The sequence below is a fragment of the Schistocerca cancellata genome, chromosome 5 (assembly GCF_023864275.1).
Source record: "Schistocerca cancellata isolate TAMUIC-IGC-003103 chromosome 5, iqSchCanc2.1, whole genome shotgun sequence".
Taxonomy (NCBI): Eukaryota; Metazoa; Arthropoda; class Insecta; order Orthoptera; family Acrididae; genus Schistocerca; species Schistocerca cancellata.
Genome location: NC_064630.1, coordinates 60426889 through 60445217, shown reverse-complemented (window position 1 = coordinate 60445217; position 18329 = coordinate 60426889). Strand labels below are relative to the sequence as shown.

Here is an 18329-nt window from a genome sequence, read left to right as displayed (position 1 = left end):
TGAAATCTGACTATATTTGGGCTGCTTTTTTTGGATAATACTTCATTATAGATAACTGCATCATTCACAAAAAGCATGAGGTTCCTATTAATATTCTCTGCAAGGTCATTAATGTATAAAGTGAACAGCAAAGGTCCTAACACACACACTTAATTAAATTCATGTTTTTTGAAGAATCTCCATACAAGACAACATACCGTGTCCACCCTACCAAGAAACATCCAATCCAATCAAGAACTTTGGGATGAATGCTCTAGTAGTACTTTTAGACAATGCCATATCCGGTTCGATTATCAGTTCTTATACGATGCGTATTCGAAAAGTAAGATCCGATTTGGCGCGAAATGGAAACCACTGTGAAAATCCTATGGAACTTTGCACGGATGTGTTGGGCAGTGTCTTTTGTGTACCCGTCGATCGCTTCACGTCGCTCTTTTCAGTTCAGAGCGCAAAGTGATCACGTAGAAATGCCTAAAACAACAGTGATTGCCGCCTGAAGCTATGCAGTCCACACATTATAAATGTTATGCGTTTCTTCTTCAAGACAATTCTCAGCCGCATTCTGCAGATAAAATAAAGACGCTCCTGCAGCGTTTTCGATGGGAAGTGCTTGATCACCCACAATACAGCCCTTAATTGCCTCCCTCCGAAGTTCATCTCTGCTCACATGAACCGCTGGCTACGCAGACAATATTTTGGCACAAACAACGAAAAGCAGAACAGCGTGGGGAATTGGAGGAAAGCATAGGCGGCTGCCTTCTGAGACGACGGTACTGGAATGTTCGTACAACTGTACGACAAATGTCTAAGTCAGGGCGGCGACTATTTAGAGAGGTAGTCGGAAACTGTGGCTAACTATTACGAATAATTTTTTTTTATTTTCACTGTAGTTTCCACTTCGCGACCGGTCGGACCTTCCTTTCCGAAGAGCCCTCGTACAGCCGTAACTAGTCATCGTAGAGGGAACGTAAAATTATTATTATCCCCTGTTCTGGTTTTTCGGAAAAATTTTTGATATACATTTAGAAGAAGAAACATAGCCCTCGGACTGAATGTTATCTTAGAACATAAATCATACATCACGTACGTTAACAGATTGTACAGATGTTTATCGTTAGGTGAAGAGCGAACTATTCACTTTACGCTTGAAGGAGACTGAGTTACCAAAAGAGAACACTTTCAACAAGCAGAAATCTCCGACCTTTTAATATTGTAAAAGCAATCTTTCGCAGGTATTCAGAAATTTTAAACATCACTGTCAGATGGTATTTTAACATATAACAACAAGAAACAAATTTTGTTCATAATTACATCCTCATATCCAAAACCGCAAATCTTGACGTAACACGGTAAAAGCTTCAGAATGCGTTTATGATCCTTCTGTTAATTCATCTAGAGTCAATAGAACGTAGCATTTCTTTTACGAAGCTTCACGTACTTTCTGCGACTGATGAATGTTCAAGCAAAACATTTAATTTTCACGTGCTCATGTGTTGTTATAATTACATTTTGTGAAGTGTTTACAACGTTTTGCTTGCGTGTCGGGATAGGTAATACAGTTTCGTCGCTCATTAGAAGAAATTATCGTGAATAGACTGCTGGCTGCTGGTGGCCGAGCGGTTCTAGGCGCTTCAGTCTGGAACCGCGCGTCCGCTACGGTCGCAGGTTCGAATCCTGCCTCGGGCATGGATGTGTGTGATGTCCTTAGGTTAGTTAGGTTTAAGTAGTTCTAAGTTTAGGGGACTGATGACCTCAGCTGTTAAGTCCCATAGTGCTCAGAGCCATTTGAACCATAAATAGACTTGTATCACATTTGGATTTGTATGCTTCATTCTTTATCGACGAACACTCTTAAGTAACGAACTGTGGGAATATGTGATCCTTTTATGGCTTAGTGGAGTGTAGTAATCTTTGTCATACTGCAGAGCAACCAACTTTTGTTTTGTCTTTGTGTTCAGTGTATCAGGAGTCTGTTATATAAGCCTTCTCCCATAATGCGTACGCTATAGTTTTAAACTAGACTTTATAAAATAGTAAAAATGGTAGAATGACATAAAACAGTTGAAATTAAATATTCGTGATCAGATACGATATTTTGCCATTCATCGTAAGTTTTGCAAACACAGTAGAAACATCATATCTGAAAAGAGTGCTTACTACACAAAGTAATACATTAAAGATTTTCGAATGTGTGTGAATTCCTAAGGGACCAAACTGCTGAGGTCATCGGTCCTTAGACTTATACACTACTTAAACTAACTTATGCTAAGTACAGCACACACACCCATGCCCCAGGGAGGACTCGAACCTCCGGCGGGAGGCACTAAAGACATATGTGCTCCTGAAATGTAGGGTAATATATTATTTTTCTTAACGTACCTTCAGCAGATATTATTTTTAGAATGTAAGTAATTGGTCATTAACTTAAGTCGGTTTACAAGAGTGGGGAAAATGTGTTACTGATATCTGTTTTTGCACATTTGTATACAAGTTATGGCTGTGGAGTTTCTCCATTATCATCGAGTATTTCTTGCGTTTTACAGAGCAATCAGTGTCTTCACTTGTGTTATTCTATTAAGAACCTAAGTATGTATCATAAATGGGATGAAATTATTTCTTAGTATTTCGACTTTTACATTAGCTGTAGCTTAATTTTTATTTAATACTTTTTATTGGCCTTCGGCGCATCCCATACAGCCGCCGAATTCTTACAGATATTAGATGTATTTGTTAAGCTGACAGTTATAAACCTCGATAATGTAATTCGAAATGCTGTAGATCTGCGTTGTTAGTCCATTGGCGCTATGAGAAACTGTCGTACTCTCTTGTCGATGGCGGCCACTACAAAAGATGGGCAGTACTCTTAATATCTGCAGAAAGTAGCTTCTACGAAGTGCAGACGTTTGCGAAAACGCCCGTAGCTAGTTGAATTATAGTCTGAGCTTTTAAGGAATTAAGGCGTCTAGTGACGTCGTAGCTTTGGGTTACCTGTCTGGCTCCGTCCGTCCGTCCTTTGGTATCTTCTTGCCAGGTCCCTTTCCCGTTGCCATTTCTCTGCCTATAAACTGTAGTTTGAGCTTTGGTCCAAATTATGGTTCTTGTCACACAGCATTCTTGGTTAGGTGGTTAACAGCCTCATTGCCGCTAAGTCCACTGTATGCTTTCTTTCAGGCGAAGCCGACAGATTTGATTTCTTCTCGTATCGATTTCGGCTTCCAGTAACTCTGTACCCAGCCAAGCTGGATTTAAAACAGTGGTCAACTGTGAGGTAAAATGTGATGCAAAGCCCCGCGGTCATGACGCTTGCCAACTTGTCCTGTTCTACCCTCAGTATTGACAATACATCAATACCGGTACCGAGCCAGCCCCTGGCACGGTAGGCAGCCCCACGGTGCACTGCACGCGCCCAGGGCGCGGGAAACCTGTGCTAGTTGGGGAGGCGGCCGCCGCGGCGCTGCGGTCGCGGGCGTGGAACGCGCCCAGCGTCCGTAGCACGCCGCAGTGTTGTACCGGCGGCTCGGCCGAGTGGAGGCGCCTGCCCTTCTGTTGCCTCAGCGTCACTTCCTGGTCGCGCTCAGCCCGTCCGACTGTGTGATTATTCGTTTTTAAGTGTTGGTGTCCCAGGTGTGTGCCCAGCGACAATCGGTGGATCTGCTAGCATACCACAGGACAGTAAGGTAACTCACCCTGTTTTCATTCAGTGCGTGCGAAGGCCTCGAATGATTTTCTGTATTTCCTTATCCTCTCTACTTCTGGCATAGTCTCTCGCATGTAATTCCGCCCGCGTAATAACGTTGGTTACCGACAATTTGTAGCGACCAGTACATTCACGCCTGTAAGCTTCTGTTTACTGGTTTTTTCACTTCCCAAATAATTCACAGGTGACTTTTATGGTTCAGCGGTTCAATGAGAGCATGGAGTTATTAAGCTCCGGTTACTATTGTGATTAATTTCACGATTGTGAATAACTGGCTTCTCACAAATCAAAATGTACGTATTTGGTGGATCGGTAAACATTTTAGGAATTAGATATCTTAGCTTTTCCTCAATTTTATAGACGATATCGCAACGAAAAACTTTTCACCATCACCAGCAAACTACTCTATTACACTAGATGAAAGGTACTGAATTCCGAAGAAACAGACTATCGACTACACTCAAGGATAGACTATAGCATTAAAATGTAGAGAATACACATGCGGTGCAAAAAAAAAAAAAAAAAAAAAAAAAAAAAAAAAAAAAAAAAAAAAAAAAAAAAAAAGTTGAAGACAATCGTCATAGTTAGTCAGTGTATGCACAACGTCTTCACTGTCTGCACGTCATTGGTTCGCTGCAGAAATCTTTGTTCGCTTATTAAAGGATTCGTCGAAAGATACGATAACACAGATAAGATACATTTCGGAAAAGAAGAGGTTATTATTGTCAGGATGTTCTTTAGTTGACGAGGAGAACGGACATACAGCGTTAGTACTGCCTGTGGCTGCTGTTTTGTCAGTTCACCGGTGGAGACGTCGGACCCAGACCTGCATCGCTTACAGCACTCTGTGGATATCGCCCTCCACATTTCAGCGACTCCTACTATTGATTTGCCACATTGTGCTGAATTAGAAACGTTTTCACAACTGTATTTATAGATGGTCGGTCAGGTAACCTGACATACGGCCGGGAGAGCGATGTGCTGACCACATGCCCGTCCCTATCCGTATCCAGTGACGCCTGTGGGCTGAGGATGACACGGCGGCCAGTCGGTACCGTTGGGCCTTCCGAGGCCAGTTCGGACGGAGTTTAATTTAGTTTTATTTGTAGCTGGTCTCATTGAGGAGTTCAGGAAACATCATTAGTATATTTGCTGATACATCTCGTTTTGTGTGTGTCTACTAAAGGAAACGTAGTCCTTATAGGAAAGAGGAGTGCGTAAATGAAAGCGAAGTTGATCTGTGACAAACATCGAATGTATTATTATTCTCTAACCGTTCGAAAGAGATGTAAAAGCAAGTCTCTAATGGCACAACTGTTTTGTTATGTGTCAGGTATCTGCAACGGAAGTATACGTGTTTCGGTTAGCGTTTGCATGTCAGACACTACATGTGACTGTCACAGGTCAACTGACCTCTAGAAACGCCGAAGTATTTTCAGACAGTCTGCACATACGGTACCGTGAAATGCACATACTGATCCTGCAGTTTAAGGGGCGTTGAGTTGGAAAGTCACAAGAATTTATCTGATATAGTACATTAGAGAAAGAGCTGTTTCTCGAATGGCGAACTCGAATATGAGCGTGCTGCATGTCACTGCGGAGGTACGATGGCAAAAGTAAATTTCGTTGATCAACATTACATAGCTTTCATCCGTTCCCGTTCGTGTCTGGAGTGGCTGAAATAGTGTGTGCCACATGGGGAACTTTTAACCTTGTATTGATTATACAAGTTCGACAAGTGTCTCAGCATAACTCATCCTTCACTACCTTTTGCAGACTCTGCCGCCAATCATGAGTTGAGGACTAAGCCAAGATTTCTTAACAACGATCATAATAAAACAATGAGATGAGATCTATTGTTATTGTTGTCTGTTTGAGACTGGTCTGCTGCTTCTCCCACACTAGTCTATCAGTGCAATTCTCTTCATCTCGGCATAACTGCTGCTGCATACATCCGCTGGAAGCTGCTCACTGTATGTGATCGTTGGTCTCTCTCTCTTTCTCTCTCTCTGTCTCTCTCTCTCTCTCTGCATCCTTCCAGCTCCTCTCCATTAAACGCAAACTTCCTTTTTGCCCAAATTTCCAAACTGGCGACGATTCTTTGAGGCCTCCAGATGAAGTCTATCAACCGGTCCCTTTTTTTCGTCAATTTGTACCACAAATTACTTTTTCCGCAGTTCGATTTAGTACCCCTTCATTATTATTCAGTTTACTCACCAAATTTTCAATATCATTCCGTAGTACCATGTTTAAAAAGCAGTTATATTTCAATGTGAAGTGATCAACTATTACAGCACTTTAAATTTCAAAAACCGGAGATACTGCTGCAAATATTGATGGCGAATTATGATTCGTGTGGCCTTATTTCTAAAATTACTACAAAAATAGATCACTATTTTGGTATATGTATGCATGAGTTAAGACAGTCCACAATTTTGTTACAATAACTCTACTGGGCATGATTGCAACTCCTCAGAAAGTTCTCTAAACACTTGCAAAACCATTTTAGCACGCTACTTCAGATCTTGGTTAAAATGTATATCGACAATTATTATTGCGGGTATTTAAATTAAGCATTTGATACATAGGCTGCATTTTTCTAGTGCCCTAGAAATGGTCAGCAGTTTGGCGCACTCTTTTCCCATGACTGCTCGTTCCAACGTTTTCTGCCAGATGCTGCCCCGTCGTCGTCCCTAAACCTTTCGTTTGACGTGTTCTCTCTCCGTTTTCAGTTTATCGAAAAATTTTGTGAAATTTGCAGCTTTACAATTTTCGCATAAGGAGTGTAAATAAAAGTAAAGGCTTCAATCTTTGATTTAAATCTACATAGCCGGTTCTTTTAGAGAAAAAATTCCGTGTTATGTGGGCTACTATGGTGATGCTTCGTACTGTGATCGCTGATTGCTAGGATGCCCGAAGTTGAACAAAAAAATTAATACGCCTTACTTTTTTTGGTTGATAAACATTTTATTTTTATCTTTCATTACTTTGATGTTATAATTTCATGTATTGAATCGTTCCATGACATTGGAGATTTGCTCCTCAATTTGGTCCTACGGAACTCAAAAGTAATTGTTATTTGATTATGAGGAATTGTAGTGGAAATAGTGTTACACTCGTTGACTAATGAGTCTAGCGAAAGATTTACATGGTGCACGTTCCTGAGTCACAGAATCGAGGTATACTACGAGTACAGCTTTTTGGAATCCAATTCCGTACATGTCTAGTAAAGTGGAATTCACATGACAATCTCTCAACAGTTTCAAAGTTACTAATGTACTAAGACATTAGACTACATGGACTCGCATTCGGGAGGTCAGCAGTTCAAACCCGCTTCCGACCATCCTGATTTAGGTTCTGCGTGATTTCCCTAAATCACTTCAGGCAAATGCTGGTATGCTTCCATTGAAAGGGCACGGCCGATTGCCTTCCGCGTCCTTCGCTAACTCGTGCTTGTGCTCCGTGTCTAATGACCCCGTTGTGGGACTGGGTTGTTTAAACACAAATCTCCTGTTCCTCCTCCTCCTCCTCCATTACAATATAAACTGTGTACAGGTACAGGGATAACAAAATACGTCAATACTCAATATACCATTTACCGCAAGATTAACCGTCAGTAAAAGAACCTGTAGCATCTCAGAATCGAGATCAACTTAAGTGGCATTTATCCAAAACATTTAAATCTTTACTGTGGCTTTTTTTTTTCTCAAGTTGCCTCGATATAAAACCTGTGCTACAGCGATATATTTTCGTAATATTTGTTTTTGATGTGGTAACGTTCCAAACTTTCTCTGTGGGAACCAGTTGCCAGTTTTACACCTTCGTGAAACCATGTCACGGTGAGACAAGCTTTTGTTTCCGGATATAAACACAGCAGGGAGTGCAGTGGTCTGCAGCAAAACGCCTGTCGGTCGCTGTAGCTGACCCTGCTCCGCCAGGCGGTGGCCATCATTGTGCGGAGCAGCACTGGCTGCGCCGCGGCCGCCGTGACGTCGTGTTTTAGGAGCGGCGCTGTACAGACCGGCCCGCGCGCTGTGTGTGGAAATAGCGCCGCCGCGCGCGCCGTATTTATAGCGACCACCTGCGAGCGCGCCCATCCGCCACGCCACAGCTGATGCCGCTCGCGGCCGCCTGTGCAGCTCTGTACCGCACAACACCCACACCTCGCCACCGGCTTGTTCGCTTTTGGCCGAATTATCACACGCACTGCTATCTCCCACCTTCCTCCCGGAGTCGTGGCTGCGGTTGGAGTCTGATTTGTCGCATTGCCCGCAGACTAGGTTAGGTCGTAAGGTGGCAGTTCGGCTGTGAGTTGCCGGAGCTGATGAATGTCGTCTGTAGCATTGCTCGAAGTCTAGGTTTCGTTGTAAATATTTGCTCCATATTTAATATACTACGTTATCATGTGTGAAGCTTGTTTCGCTATTGTTTCAGCCATTTCTAATTTGAAACCGTGTCAGTCATCATATTTAATACAATCCCACAGTTCAAAAATGTTTTATTTTACAGAGTGACCTGCAAAATTTCGGAGCTTGCCCAGTGATATTTCACAGACACTGGTGTATGTACACACTGCCGCTCGTACACGTTTTCGTATGCCTTAATTCCAAAGTGCATGGAGTGCTTTTCCGGAACAGTGAACACTGTGTGCTACACCAAAGACCTGGGTGTGTCTGCGAAATGGAATTTTAAAAATATTGTTCGTTCAGTGCCGACTCGGATTTGCTAATACGGTTCAGCCAACCTGATTTCCGTTTTGCATTCTCCTGTCAAGTCATTTCTACCGAATACCATTATGGTTCCTAACAACATGACACGGTCTCGTCTTCACCTGTTACCTGCATATTATCAGTTATTCCGAATCAAAATCTCAAACAGATGCAACATTATTCATCATCATCAGTTGCTTCACATCGATGTTGAAACTGTGCCTTGTTTCTTAATGCTAGTTAGTACAGCTTTCTTGACACTGAATCAAAATCATTCTCACAGTCTATGAACCCCAGCCCAAAGGGATGTAAATTCGCTTTCAACTTGCAATTGTTCCACCAGTAAAAACAAATTGCTCCTTTGTTTGATTAGAACTGATACGAGTTGGAGAAACGTGCTGTGTTCTGTTTACCAATATATTACAGTTGTTATATACCTCCCTATTGCTGTCACTCGATAATGGCATCTGATGTTGAATTTAGTCAGTCACGATGTACAACAAATTTTAATTTTTGACATAAAGCTTAGATCCCAGGGGGAATTATTGTTTTAACTTTCAAAATGAACATACGAGCAGTAAAACCTAACGCAAAGATGTTGTTTAACGTTGATAAAGTGACAGAAGAGATTAATGGCGTCGTGAAGCATTTGTTTGGGCTGTGACAATCCGACGAATGTGCCATAACACGATGTCTGTCGCAAGACTGTATTGATAAATGCATTACTATCAAAGCCAGTTCCTGGGCCAATACAGTCAGTCGAATGAAAAAAAAATAATTAAAAAATAAAAAAAAAGGCAGGAAGATCTGATGCTCTGAGTAGCTGGACACAAACTGGAAAGCATATAGTTCTGGGATGATTTAGACAAATATTGTATAACATTTTCACTAGCTGATTGGACCCTCCAACCATCTTAGAATGGCTAAGCATTGTGGCTAAACAGTTTTCCTACTTGTGCGGTGTTGTGATTTGTTTGTGTCCTCATGAAGCGTGTGGAATGATGATAACGCAGAGACTGAATGCCCAAGCCTGCACGTATTTGATTGCTACCGAACTTCTGAAGTAACTGTATCCATGCGAATGACAGACACGTACAGCGTCGTAAGTCCTCAGTCCACGGGAAAGTGTCTAGATGTTTGCGCCTACAGTGACATTTGCATTCAAGGGACTTTCCTCTGAATCCTGCCTTTTGTGTTGTATTTAAATTTATCCATGTTATATGGATGTTGTTTGAGGTCTGAGACTGTATTATAAGATTATGTGAAATAATTTATACTGCTGAAGTCACTTTTTACTAATATTTTGTTAGCACAATGCATTTCGGCAGCATGTTGCCATCATCAGGTGCGTTATACAGTTACCTATACATCAGCTGATAGGTTATGTATATTAGCTGTGTGTGCGAGTGCGGTTAAGAATGCATGGCACGGCACATGGAGACGTATTATTAAATGATAAGCTTGAAAGTAATAATGTTAACTTCAAAAACTTCTCCAACATTAAATGTTTATTTTATAATCAGAATAGTTCTCATTAAGGATCCATGTAACATTCTCCATATTGCCAAAACATCGAGATAAAAGTCCTCATCTTCACTACAGGTATATATTACTGCGTTTTAAATTGCAAGTAGTTTAGCTTAGATTTCATAACTCCCTGGAAAGGTGTTAACAGTCTTTGAAATTGTAAGTAGTTTATCTTACATTTTAAAACCCTTTGGAAAGATGTAAACAGATCTTTGTGAAAATGCTAAGTTGTGATTTACCTGTTACTGTGCTCTGTGTGCCAGAAAATTAAATCGCCAACAGAAATGTAATTGAACGTATTAATATATTACTTAATCATGCTATTTACATAATGAACGCACTGTAACAGTTTTATCCTTCCACACAGGTTATTTTTCGATTCTTAACCCCTCTGGCACACACAGCTAATGTACATAACCTATCAGCTGATGTAAAGTAACTGTATAATATACCTGGTGATGGCAGCATGCTGCCGAAATGCATTTTGCTAATAAAATATTAATGAAAAGTGACTGCAGCAGTATAAATTATTCCACATAATCTTTTGTGTTGTGTCGCTGAACTGGCATTTAGGAGAGCCGAATATCAAACAACAATTCCAACATTCTGGCTTACGTTTCGCACTATTCCTAAATCAAGTAAGGCTTTTTTAAGAATAATTTCTTTTCAAAATACTGAACATTTCTTTTGAAAACATCTGGATTCTAAAACTTAGTCGGTAAATATGTACGTTTTCTGCCGTTACTGGAAATCTCTGTCTGTTCTGTCATTCCAAGAGGTTACCAAAACGGTTGTTCCGCGAAGTACCACTGCGTGAACAGGATGTTCCGTTGTAGGAGAAGGCTAAACACTGACGTTCTGCATAGCGACATCATAGCAGACGCTTACTTCCTGCCTAGCTTCGAAGGTCCTACAGGGAATGACCATTGAGCGTATTAAGACGAAAAACATTCGTACTTTATGTTTCAAGGTGAATTAACATACGAGCGAAAACAGTAACTGTTGTCCACTGTTACGCGCAGAACTCTCACTTAAGAGACATTGGCCTTTTTAAGGACACTTTTGAACACGACCTTTTTAACACGTTTCAGAAATTTGGTTCAGTACCACGCCAACTCCTAATATCTATTACATGCGGTATCCAATGAAATTTGAAACGGCGTCATGGATTTCTTGAGAAAGAGGAAGCAACACGTTACCTTGGATGCACAGTCAACGAGAGATCTAGAGCTAAGTTCAGGTGTGCACCAGGGAAGTGTGTTTGGACTCTTGCTGTTCATGTTGTACATTGATTACCCAGAAGACAGTGTTAACAGTAGCTTTAGTTTTATCGCAGATGATACCGTTATCTGTAACGAACTATTATCCGAAAGAAGTATGAATAAATTAACTAGCAGACCTTCATAAGGTATCAAATAGGCGCAAGTGTTGGCAGTTTGCTTTAAAGCTTCAAGAACGTAAAATTGTGCAGTTAACAACACGAGTTATCTCTGTATAGTATGAATACAATGTCAGTGAGTCGCAGGTGGAACCAGTCAACACATCTAAATTCCTGGGGGTAACGATTTCTAGGGATATGTGTTCATACGTGTGTGAATTCCTAAGGGAGCAAACTGCTCACATCATTGGTCCCTAGACTTACACAGTACTTAAACTAACTTACACTAACTTATGCTAGGAACAACACACACACCCATGCCCGAGGGAGGACTCGAACCTCCGGTGGGAGTGGCCGCACAATCCGTGACATGGCGCCTCAAACTACGCGGCCACTCCGCGCTGCTTCTAGGTATATGAAATGGAATGATCAGATAGGCTCAATGGTGCGTAAGGCGGGTGGCAGACTTCGGTTCAGTAGTAGGATGCTAGGGAAATACAGTCAACACGCAAAAGAGATTACTTACAAAACATTCGTGCGACCCTCCTAGAATATTGTCAATTGTGTGGAACCATTATCGAGCAGAGTTAACAGGGGATACTGAACGTATCCTAAGAAGGACAACACGAATAATCGCAGATTACTCTTCTTCTTCTTTCATTATTGTGCCCAATTAAAGAACTCGTTTCAACTTTTTAGCTTAGTCTGACAGCTTCTTTTCCTTCTACTTTTCCCAAAATCTCTTCATGAATTCGCTGCGTTACTTCTTGCGATCTTCTCCAACCCCCCCCCCCCTCTCTCTCTCTCTCTCTCTCTCTGTCTCTCTGCGAACATGTGATTTGAAACTAGAGCCGAGCAATTGGAGGCGCCATGTCACGGACTGCGCAGCCCCTACCGCCGGAGGTTCGAGTCCTCCCTCGGGCATGGGAGTGTGTAAACCTAGGGGCCGATGACCTCAGCACTTTGGTCCCATAGACACTTCCCACAAATTTCCATCGTTAACTTGGCGGAGATATGAGTATGAAGAAACGATCGATGCATGACATCCCCAGCAGTACGAAACAAAAAGTGACAAATTAAGTGAGCCTTTACGGGAATAGATGTTATCAATTGACATGTTGTTATTAGCAACTTGAAATACATTAAAAATCTGAAAATATCAGACTAAGGTGCAGACAAATACCTCCACCAGGAACATAGTTATAACTGTTGAATTCGCAATTTATACACATATATAGAAAGGCTTTTCATTCCTCAGTAACTGACTTTGCTAACTCTCGATTGAACTGCTATGTTCCCGCCAAACCTGAGGTTCGCGATACGGCTACAGATGAATCTGTAGCCACTATATTCATTTTAAAAAAGTAGCCTTTCTATCGGCTTCGTCGATTGGCAAGAAAACTATAACCGTCCACCCTAACCTAGACTTCAGGCTACGCTTTAAACAGTCTGTCATCAGAGCCACAATTAGAAACAGCGAAGAAAAAGGAAAACTACGGAGCAGAGCGTCCGTATCTCCGTCGTCAGCACAGTAGACATTTTCATTAGACCTATGAAGCTGTAGTATACAAGACTATGTAAGCTACCACCCGTCAGAGGACACCAACGTTAGTCTGTTCGAAATTACTTTAGGATTTGGGCAGGAACACTTGGAGAGGCGGAATTGTGTTTCCACGTACGGCACAGAAGACAGGCGTATTCTGACATTTCATTCAACTTGCTCAAACTAGCAAACCATTGGTTGTAGAAGGATGGAACTGCGCATCCGCGAGGCAGCACTATGTTTCTATTTTACTTTTATTTTCGACAGCAAGTTTTAAAGCCGATATACGGAAAATTCACGAAAGTGCATTTTTTGGCGTCCTTACCGAAATTTCGACGTGCGAGAAAGTTTTTGTTATTGAGTTTAGGTGAACTGATTATGCGAAAGAGAATTTAATAATATGTAATATTCTCATATATTCTGCACTGCAGCTCTAAAGTGGTTCAAATGGCTCTGAGCACTATGGGACTTAACATCTGAGGTCATCAGTCCCGTAGAACTTAGAACTACTTAAACCTAAGTAACCCAAGGACATCACACAAATCCATGCCCAAGGCAGGATTCGAACCTGCGACCGTAGCGGTCGCGCGGTTCGAGACTGAAGTGCCTAGAACCGCTCGGCCACCACGGCCGGCGCACTGCAGCTCTGTTGAATATCTCTAATATATAACGTATGACGTCACACTTCAAACGAATACATCGTTGGAAAGTGTCGATCTCGCTTCCCACGCCCGGGTTCCCTGGTTCGATTCCCGGCGGGGTCAGGGATTTTCTCTGCCTCGTGATGACTGGGTGTTGTGTGATGTCCTTAGGTTAGTTAGGTTTAAGTAGTTCTAAGTTCTAGGGGACTGATGACCATAGATGTTAAGTCCCATAGTGCTCAGAGCCATTTGAACCATTTGAAGTGTCGATCGCTATACCCGATGAAGACCTACGCCTATACTAGCAGCCAAAGCAACCGTCCTTGAAAAACATATACCAGTCTATGCAACATCTGTACACGATAGAACCGAAATACGGTTTTTGTTTGACGGTGGGTCTCTAGGAGATAGAAAATTTGTCCTTTGAGCACCATGTGTACCTTTACGTAAAGAAATTACCGGAGGACTTTGCCGCAGTGTTTGGTGGCTTCCTGGTAATGTCAGTCTCTCGGCGCGTGAGCGCGCTTTCGTGTGGCAGCGGCCAGCGCAGTCTGGAAGGGCAGGACAGCGAGTAGGCGACCAGGGCCAGTCGCTTCCGGCGACAGAATTAGATGGCGCGGCTTCAGCAGAGGCAGCGCCTGGAATCGCGGCCAGCGCGGTGCCCTGTTTACTGCCGCGCTGGAACCGGGTCTGCGTCTGCGAGCGGCGCCCGATTGTGCGCGCACAATAATAGCTCAGGCGGCGCAGCTCAGTCGCTTCCGCGAGGCGCCCCCCCCCCCCCCCCCCGCGCCGCCGGCCGGTCGATGACGCAGTGCACAGTGTCGCTTCTGTCTGCTGTCTGCAGCGCCGCGAGGCAGGTGCCAGCCGGGACTCAGCACGCACTACTTACGTAACCTATCTGACCCCGGTCCACTTAATACATCCCGATATTATTTAGATGCTATTCCGTGTATGTGCTCCCCCCCCCCCCCCCGCCCCCCCCTCCTCCCTCCGCGGGTAGCCGAGCGCATTAAAGCGCCGCTTCCGGGACGCGGGGAGACGAGACTGGCATGAATCGAAACTATGTCGCGTATTTACAAAGAAGGTTGGAGAGCCGGCCAGCCTGGATGTGGTTGTTAGGCTGTTTCCCACGTACAACTAATGTACTCGCTACGCAGACATTTAGAAAACGCTCTCATACGAGCGCTGATTTACACTGCAGTTCAATTCTTTTATCTTGGCTGTTCGCGCATGCCCGCCCAGACGCGGGAGGTTGCTGCGTTGCCAGTTGCACGCGTCAAGTGAAGCAGCTCCATAGTATAGTTCGCAAACTTACATTTAGGGGGGAGCGCGCAGTTTATGAAGTAAAGCCACCACGGCCGCATTAACCCTTTCGCTGCTACAGAGACGTACTCGCCGCATTCCGCGCTGTGCGCGATTTTGTCATCACAGCACTGCTCGCCTGTGCAGACACATGGCGTTTCGACTGCTTTGACACACTTTATCATTCGATTTCACAAAAACTATTTGGCCCTAAAATTTGAGTTTTACACATCTTCTTGACTGATACCTGCCCCCCATAAATGACTTAATTTTGTTTCGAAGTTCAACGCAGTTATTGTGCAGCATTAAATGTAGTAAACCATTGCACGAAATTTTGAAGAGTTTACAGAGGTAAAAGTCCATAGCGTATACTTTCTGTACGGTCTATTTTAGTTGCCACTAGAAATTTCAAAAAATTACATTCAAATGAATAAATTCATGAAGTAAGACACTTCGATATTGTTTTTAAATAAAGAAAATACTAAGCACCAAACAAGGGTCGAGCTCAGAACCTTTCACTTAGCAGTCAATCACTTTAACCATTACGCTAACGCAGCTCGTCATTCGACAGACCTTCCAAAGGACTTTAAAATAGCACGCAAAATACCGACAAACACTGTTGGTATGACTATGAATTACTCATGTTTCGTCGAAGTACAATAGGAAAGAAACAATTACCGCCGTTCTTTGTTACGAAAAAGCGGTTAGTAAGAATGATGCAAACACCTTTCCTTGCTATCGCCTGAATTAGGACGCTTATTGCTCGTTTGGTTTAATTAATTCATTGAATACGAAGCAATTGGTATAAAGAATGCTTTTTTCCAAACTTTCTATAAAAGAAAATCTGCTATCAAGACATTGCTTTTGTTCAATTACTTTATTTATGACTGAATGTTTCTCAAACTGAAGACACTCGTCCAAGTCGAGCTCTGGCAACGTCGTTCTCCGTTCATTGGCTGACTGTCTTTTGTGACGTCAGATGCGCAGAACGAACCTAAACTCGGCCGCCGTCGTAAATGACGCGCACTTTAGGCGCAGAGAAATGGGGAGGTCATGTGGCAACAAACTATTTCTAACATACCTCAAACTGTTTTACAGTGCTAACCCATAGTAGAAACTGGAGAAGGCAAAAAGAAGGAGGTGAAATGGCGTGTGACGTTCGTCAGAAAGCGCAGTAGCACAGTTAAACAGAGCGAGATTTCCACTTCATACTTTCATTTTTTCACATAGTCACCTCCACTTGTCATGCACTCTTGCCAACCATGAAGCTGAACTGGATCTACCGTTATATTGCTTGTCGTGCATATCCCTTTCACCACTACTGAAAGTTAGTACCGACGGACTCGCATTACTCACTTTTGTCGCATCGTCTCAATAAACTTTTAGCAAGAGTAAATGGTCCGCAATTATTCAGCCTTGACTTCCGCCAGGCGTACAAAACGTTCAGTAATGTAGTCCGCTGACGTCTTCCACGACAGGCGATCACCGTGTCGTTTTCAAGGCACAAAGGGAGATGTAGGGAAATTTCAACTCTCGGTAGGTGGGGCTGTGCCGAGTAGCAATCTTAATACAATATGTGCAGAAAAATAGACACACTCCGTAAGCAACTAGCGCCACCACACAACTAAAGATATCCACCAACAGAAGCTACTGGTCGTGATTATTCAAAAATGGTTCAAATGGCTCTGAGCACTATGGGACTCAACTTCTGAGGTCATCAGTCCCCTAGAACTTAGAACTACTTAAACCTAACTAACGTGAGGACATCACACACATCCATGCCCGAGGCAGGATTAGCCTGCGACCGTAGCGGTCTCGCAGCTCCAGACTGTAGCGCCTAGAACCGCACGGCCACTCCGGGCGGCAATCGTTATTATTAATTGCTAACGAGTGAACAGTTTGCATTAACTCTGTCCCTCTGTTGTTTGACCAGGTAGAGAGCAGGAGACCAAACAAAATTTAAGGAAAAAAAATCAGATTTGTCTGGTAGTTATATAAGAATGTATGACACATATGCTTTATTCACCGTTTGTCCGCGGTCCTGATGGTCTGATCAATGTGTGACATACCAAAAGAGCGTGGGATACGGCAGACTCCTGCTTCACGAAAACCAGGTTCTTCCTTTACAAAATCTAAAACTTTCGTAATCTTAGGTGGTGGTGGTAGAAAAAGACGATTCACACTCTGTTTCATAAGAATACGACCAATCCTGTTGGAAATGCTATCTGCTCAACGCAAAAACGCCATACATACACTGCGGTGCAAGCTCTTTATTTTCATCATTCACCCATTCCATTGTTAGTCGATGGCGCAACGCGAGTCTTACCTGCCCTGCACCGAAATCTTTCTGCCGAATGGTGACTCCGAGATGAACAATCTCAGGAGACAAACTTTTTGGTTGTGAGATGAGGGAGTCCACATGCAGAGGTACGAAGCCTTGCCGGATGGTGACAAGTTTCGACCTGAAGACATGCGCCACTCTGAGTATAAATTTCCTTGTGCTGTACTCTCTCGCTGCACTTGTGCCTTGAGAACGACGGGGTGTTCACCTGTCGCTTGTCGGAGACGTCACCCGGCTGCATTCCCGCAAGATTTTTGAACAGTGATGGTATTCAGTGACGTACGTACCTCCAATTTATACACACTTCCATGTCGGACACCATTTTGAATCGTTCTCCTGCCGCTGCTATCAGTAACAGGGCAATAAAAGCAACAGGACATTAGCGGGAAAATTCAAAAGTTAATGCTACATTAACATAATCTGGCTCGGACATTTAAAGTCAACACAGAAAATAAACATTAGTTTGGAAAAGACCCTCGTACAAAAAACGCAGGGCGTTCGACTGCCGCAGCTGGAATCCAATTTTTCCCTCAGTGGAGCTCCAAGCGTTTCGGCGGATGCTCCAAGCAACGTAGATGTGTAAGGGCGTCCCAGGGAAACACCTGCGTTGTAGTCCGAACAACTTTAGGAGCATGTGGACGGGCATTATCCTGCAACAGAGTGATGCCGCCCGCCAACCCACAATTGACTTCCTGGAACAGGGCACCTCAATTAACGAACGGCGGTGCATAGGCACATAAAAACTGAAATGCGCCATCAAGTCCAAACGCCCAGTAATGTCGACACACGGCATCATTCTGTTGCAGGATAATGCCCATCCACTTGTCGCCAACGTTGCTTCGGTCGACTACGCTGCAGAAGTTCTGCTGGGAACTCTTTACACATCCTGCATACAGTTCTGATCTCTCCCCATGCGATTTCCATATTTTTGGAGGCCTGAAGAAAGACATTCGCGGCCGTCGATTTGCTTCGGATGAGGAGGTGTGCGCCTGAGTACAATCATAGTTCTGCAGACAGCCGCAGACATTTTACCATGAAGGAATTGACCGTCTTGTCTCACACTGGGGAACATGTATTGACATTTATTGTGATTACTTTTGAAATAATAAACAGTTTACTTACTTTAAAAACAGTGCTTTAAGATAAAAAGGAATTATGATAGTAGTTAAACAGCCCAAACTAAATCCTTGT

The 18329-nt window shown here is 43.1% G+C and overlaps 1 protein-coding gene across 1 annotated transcript in view; it reads left to right on the top strand.

The window, feature by feature from the left end:
* Positions 1-3296: 3296 nt before the first annotated feature.
* LOC126188364 (puratrophin-1-like) overlaps positions 3297-18329 on the top strand; it is a 1249514-nt gene continuing 1234481 nt past the window's right edge. Inside the window, exons 1-2 of the mRNA XM_049929962.1 lie at positions 3297-3353; positions 3432-3677. Of these exons, the coding sequence (XP_049785919.1) occupies positions 3297-3353; positions 3432-3677 (303 nt within the window). The remainder of the gene's footprint in view (positions 3354-3431; positions 3678-18329) is intronic.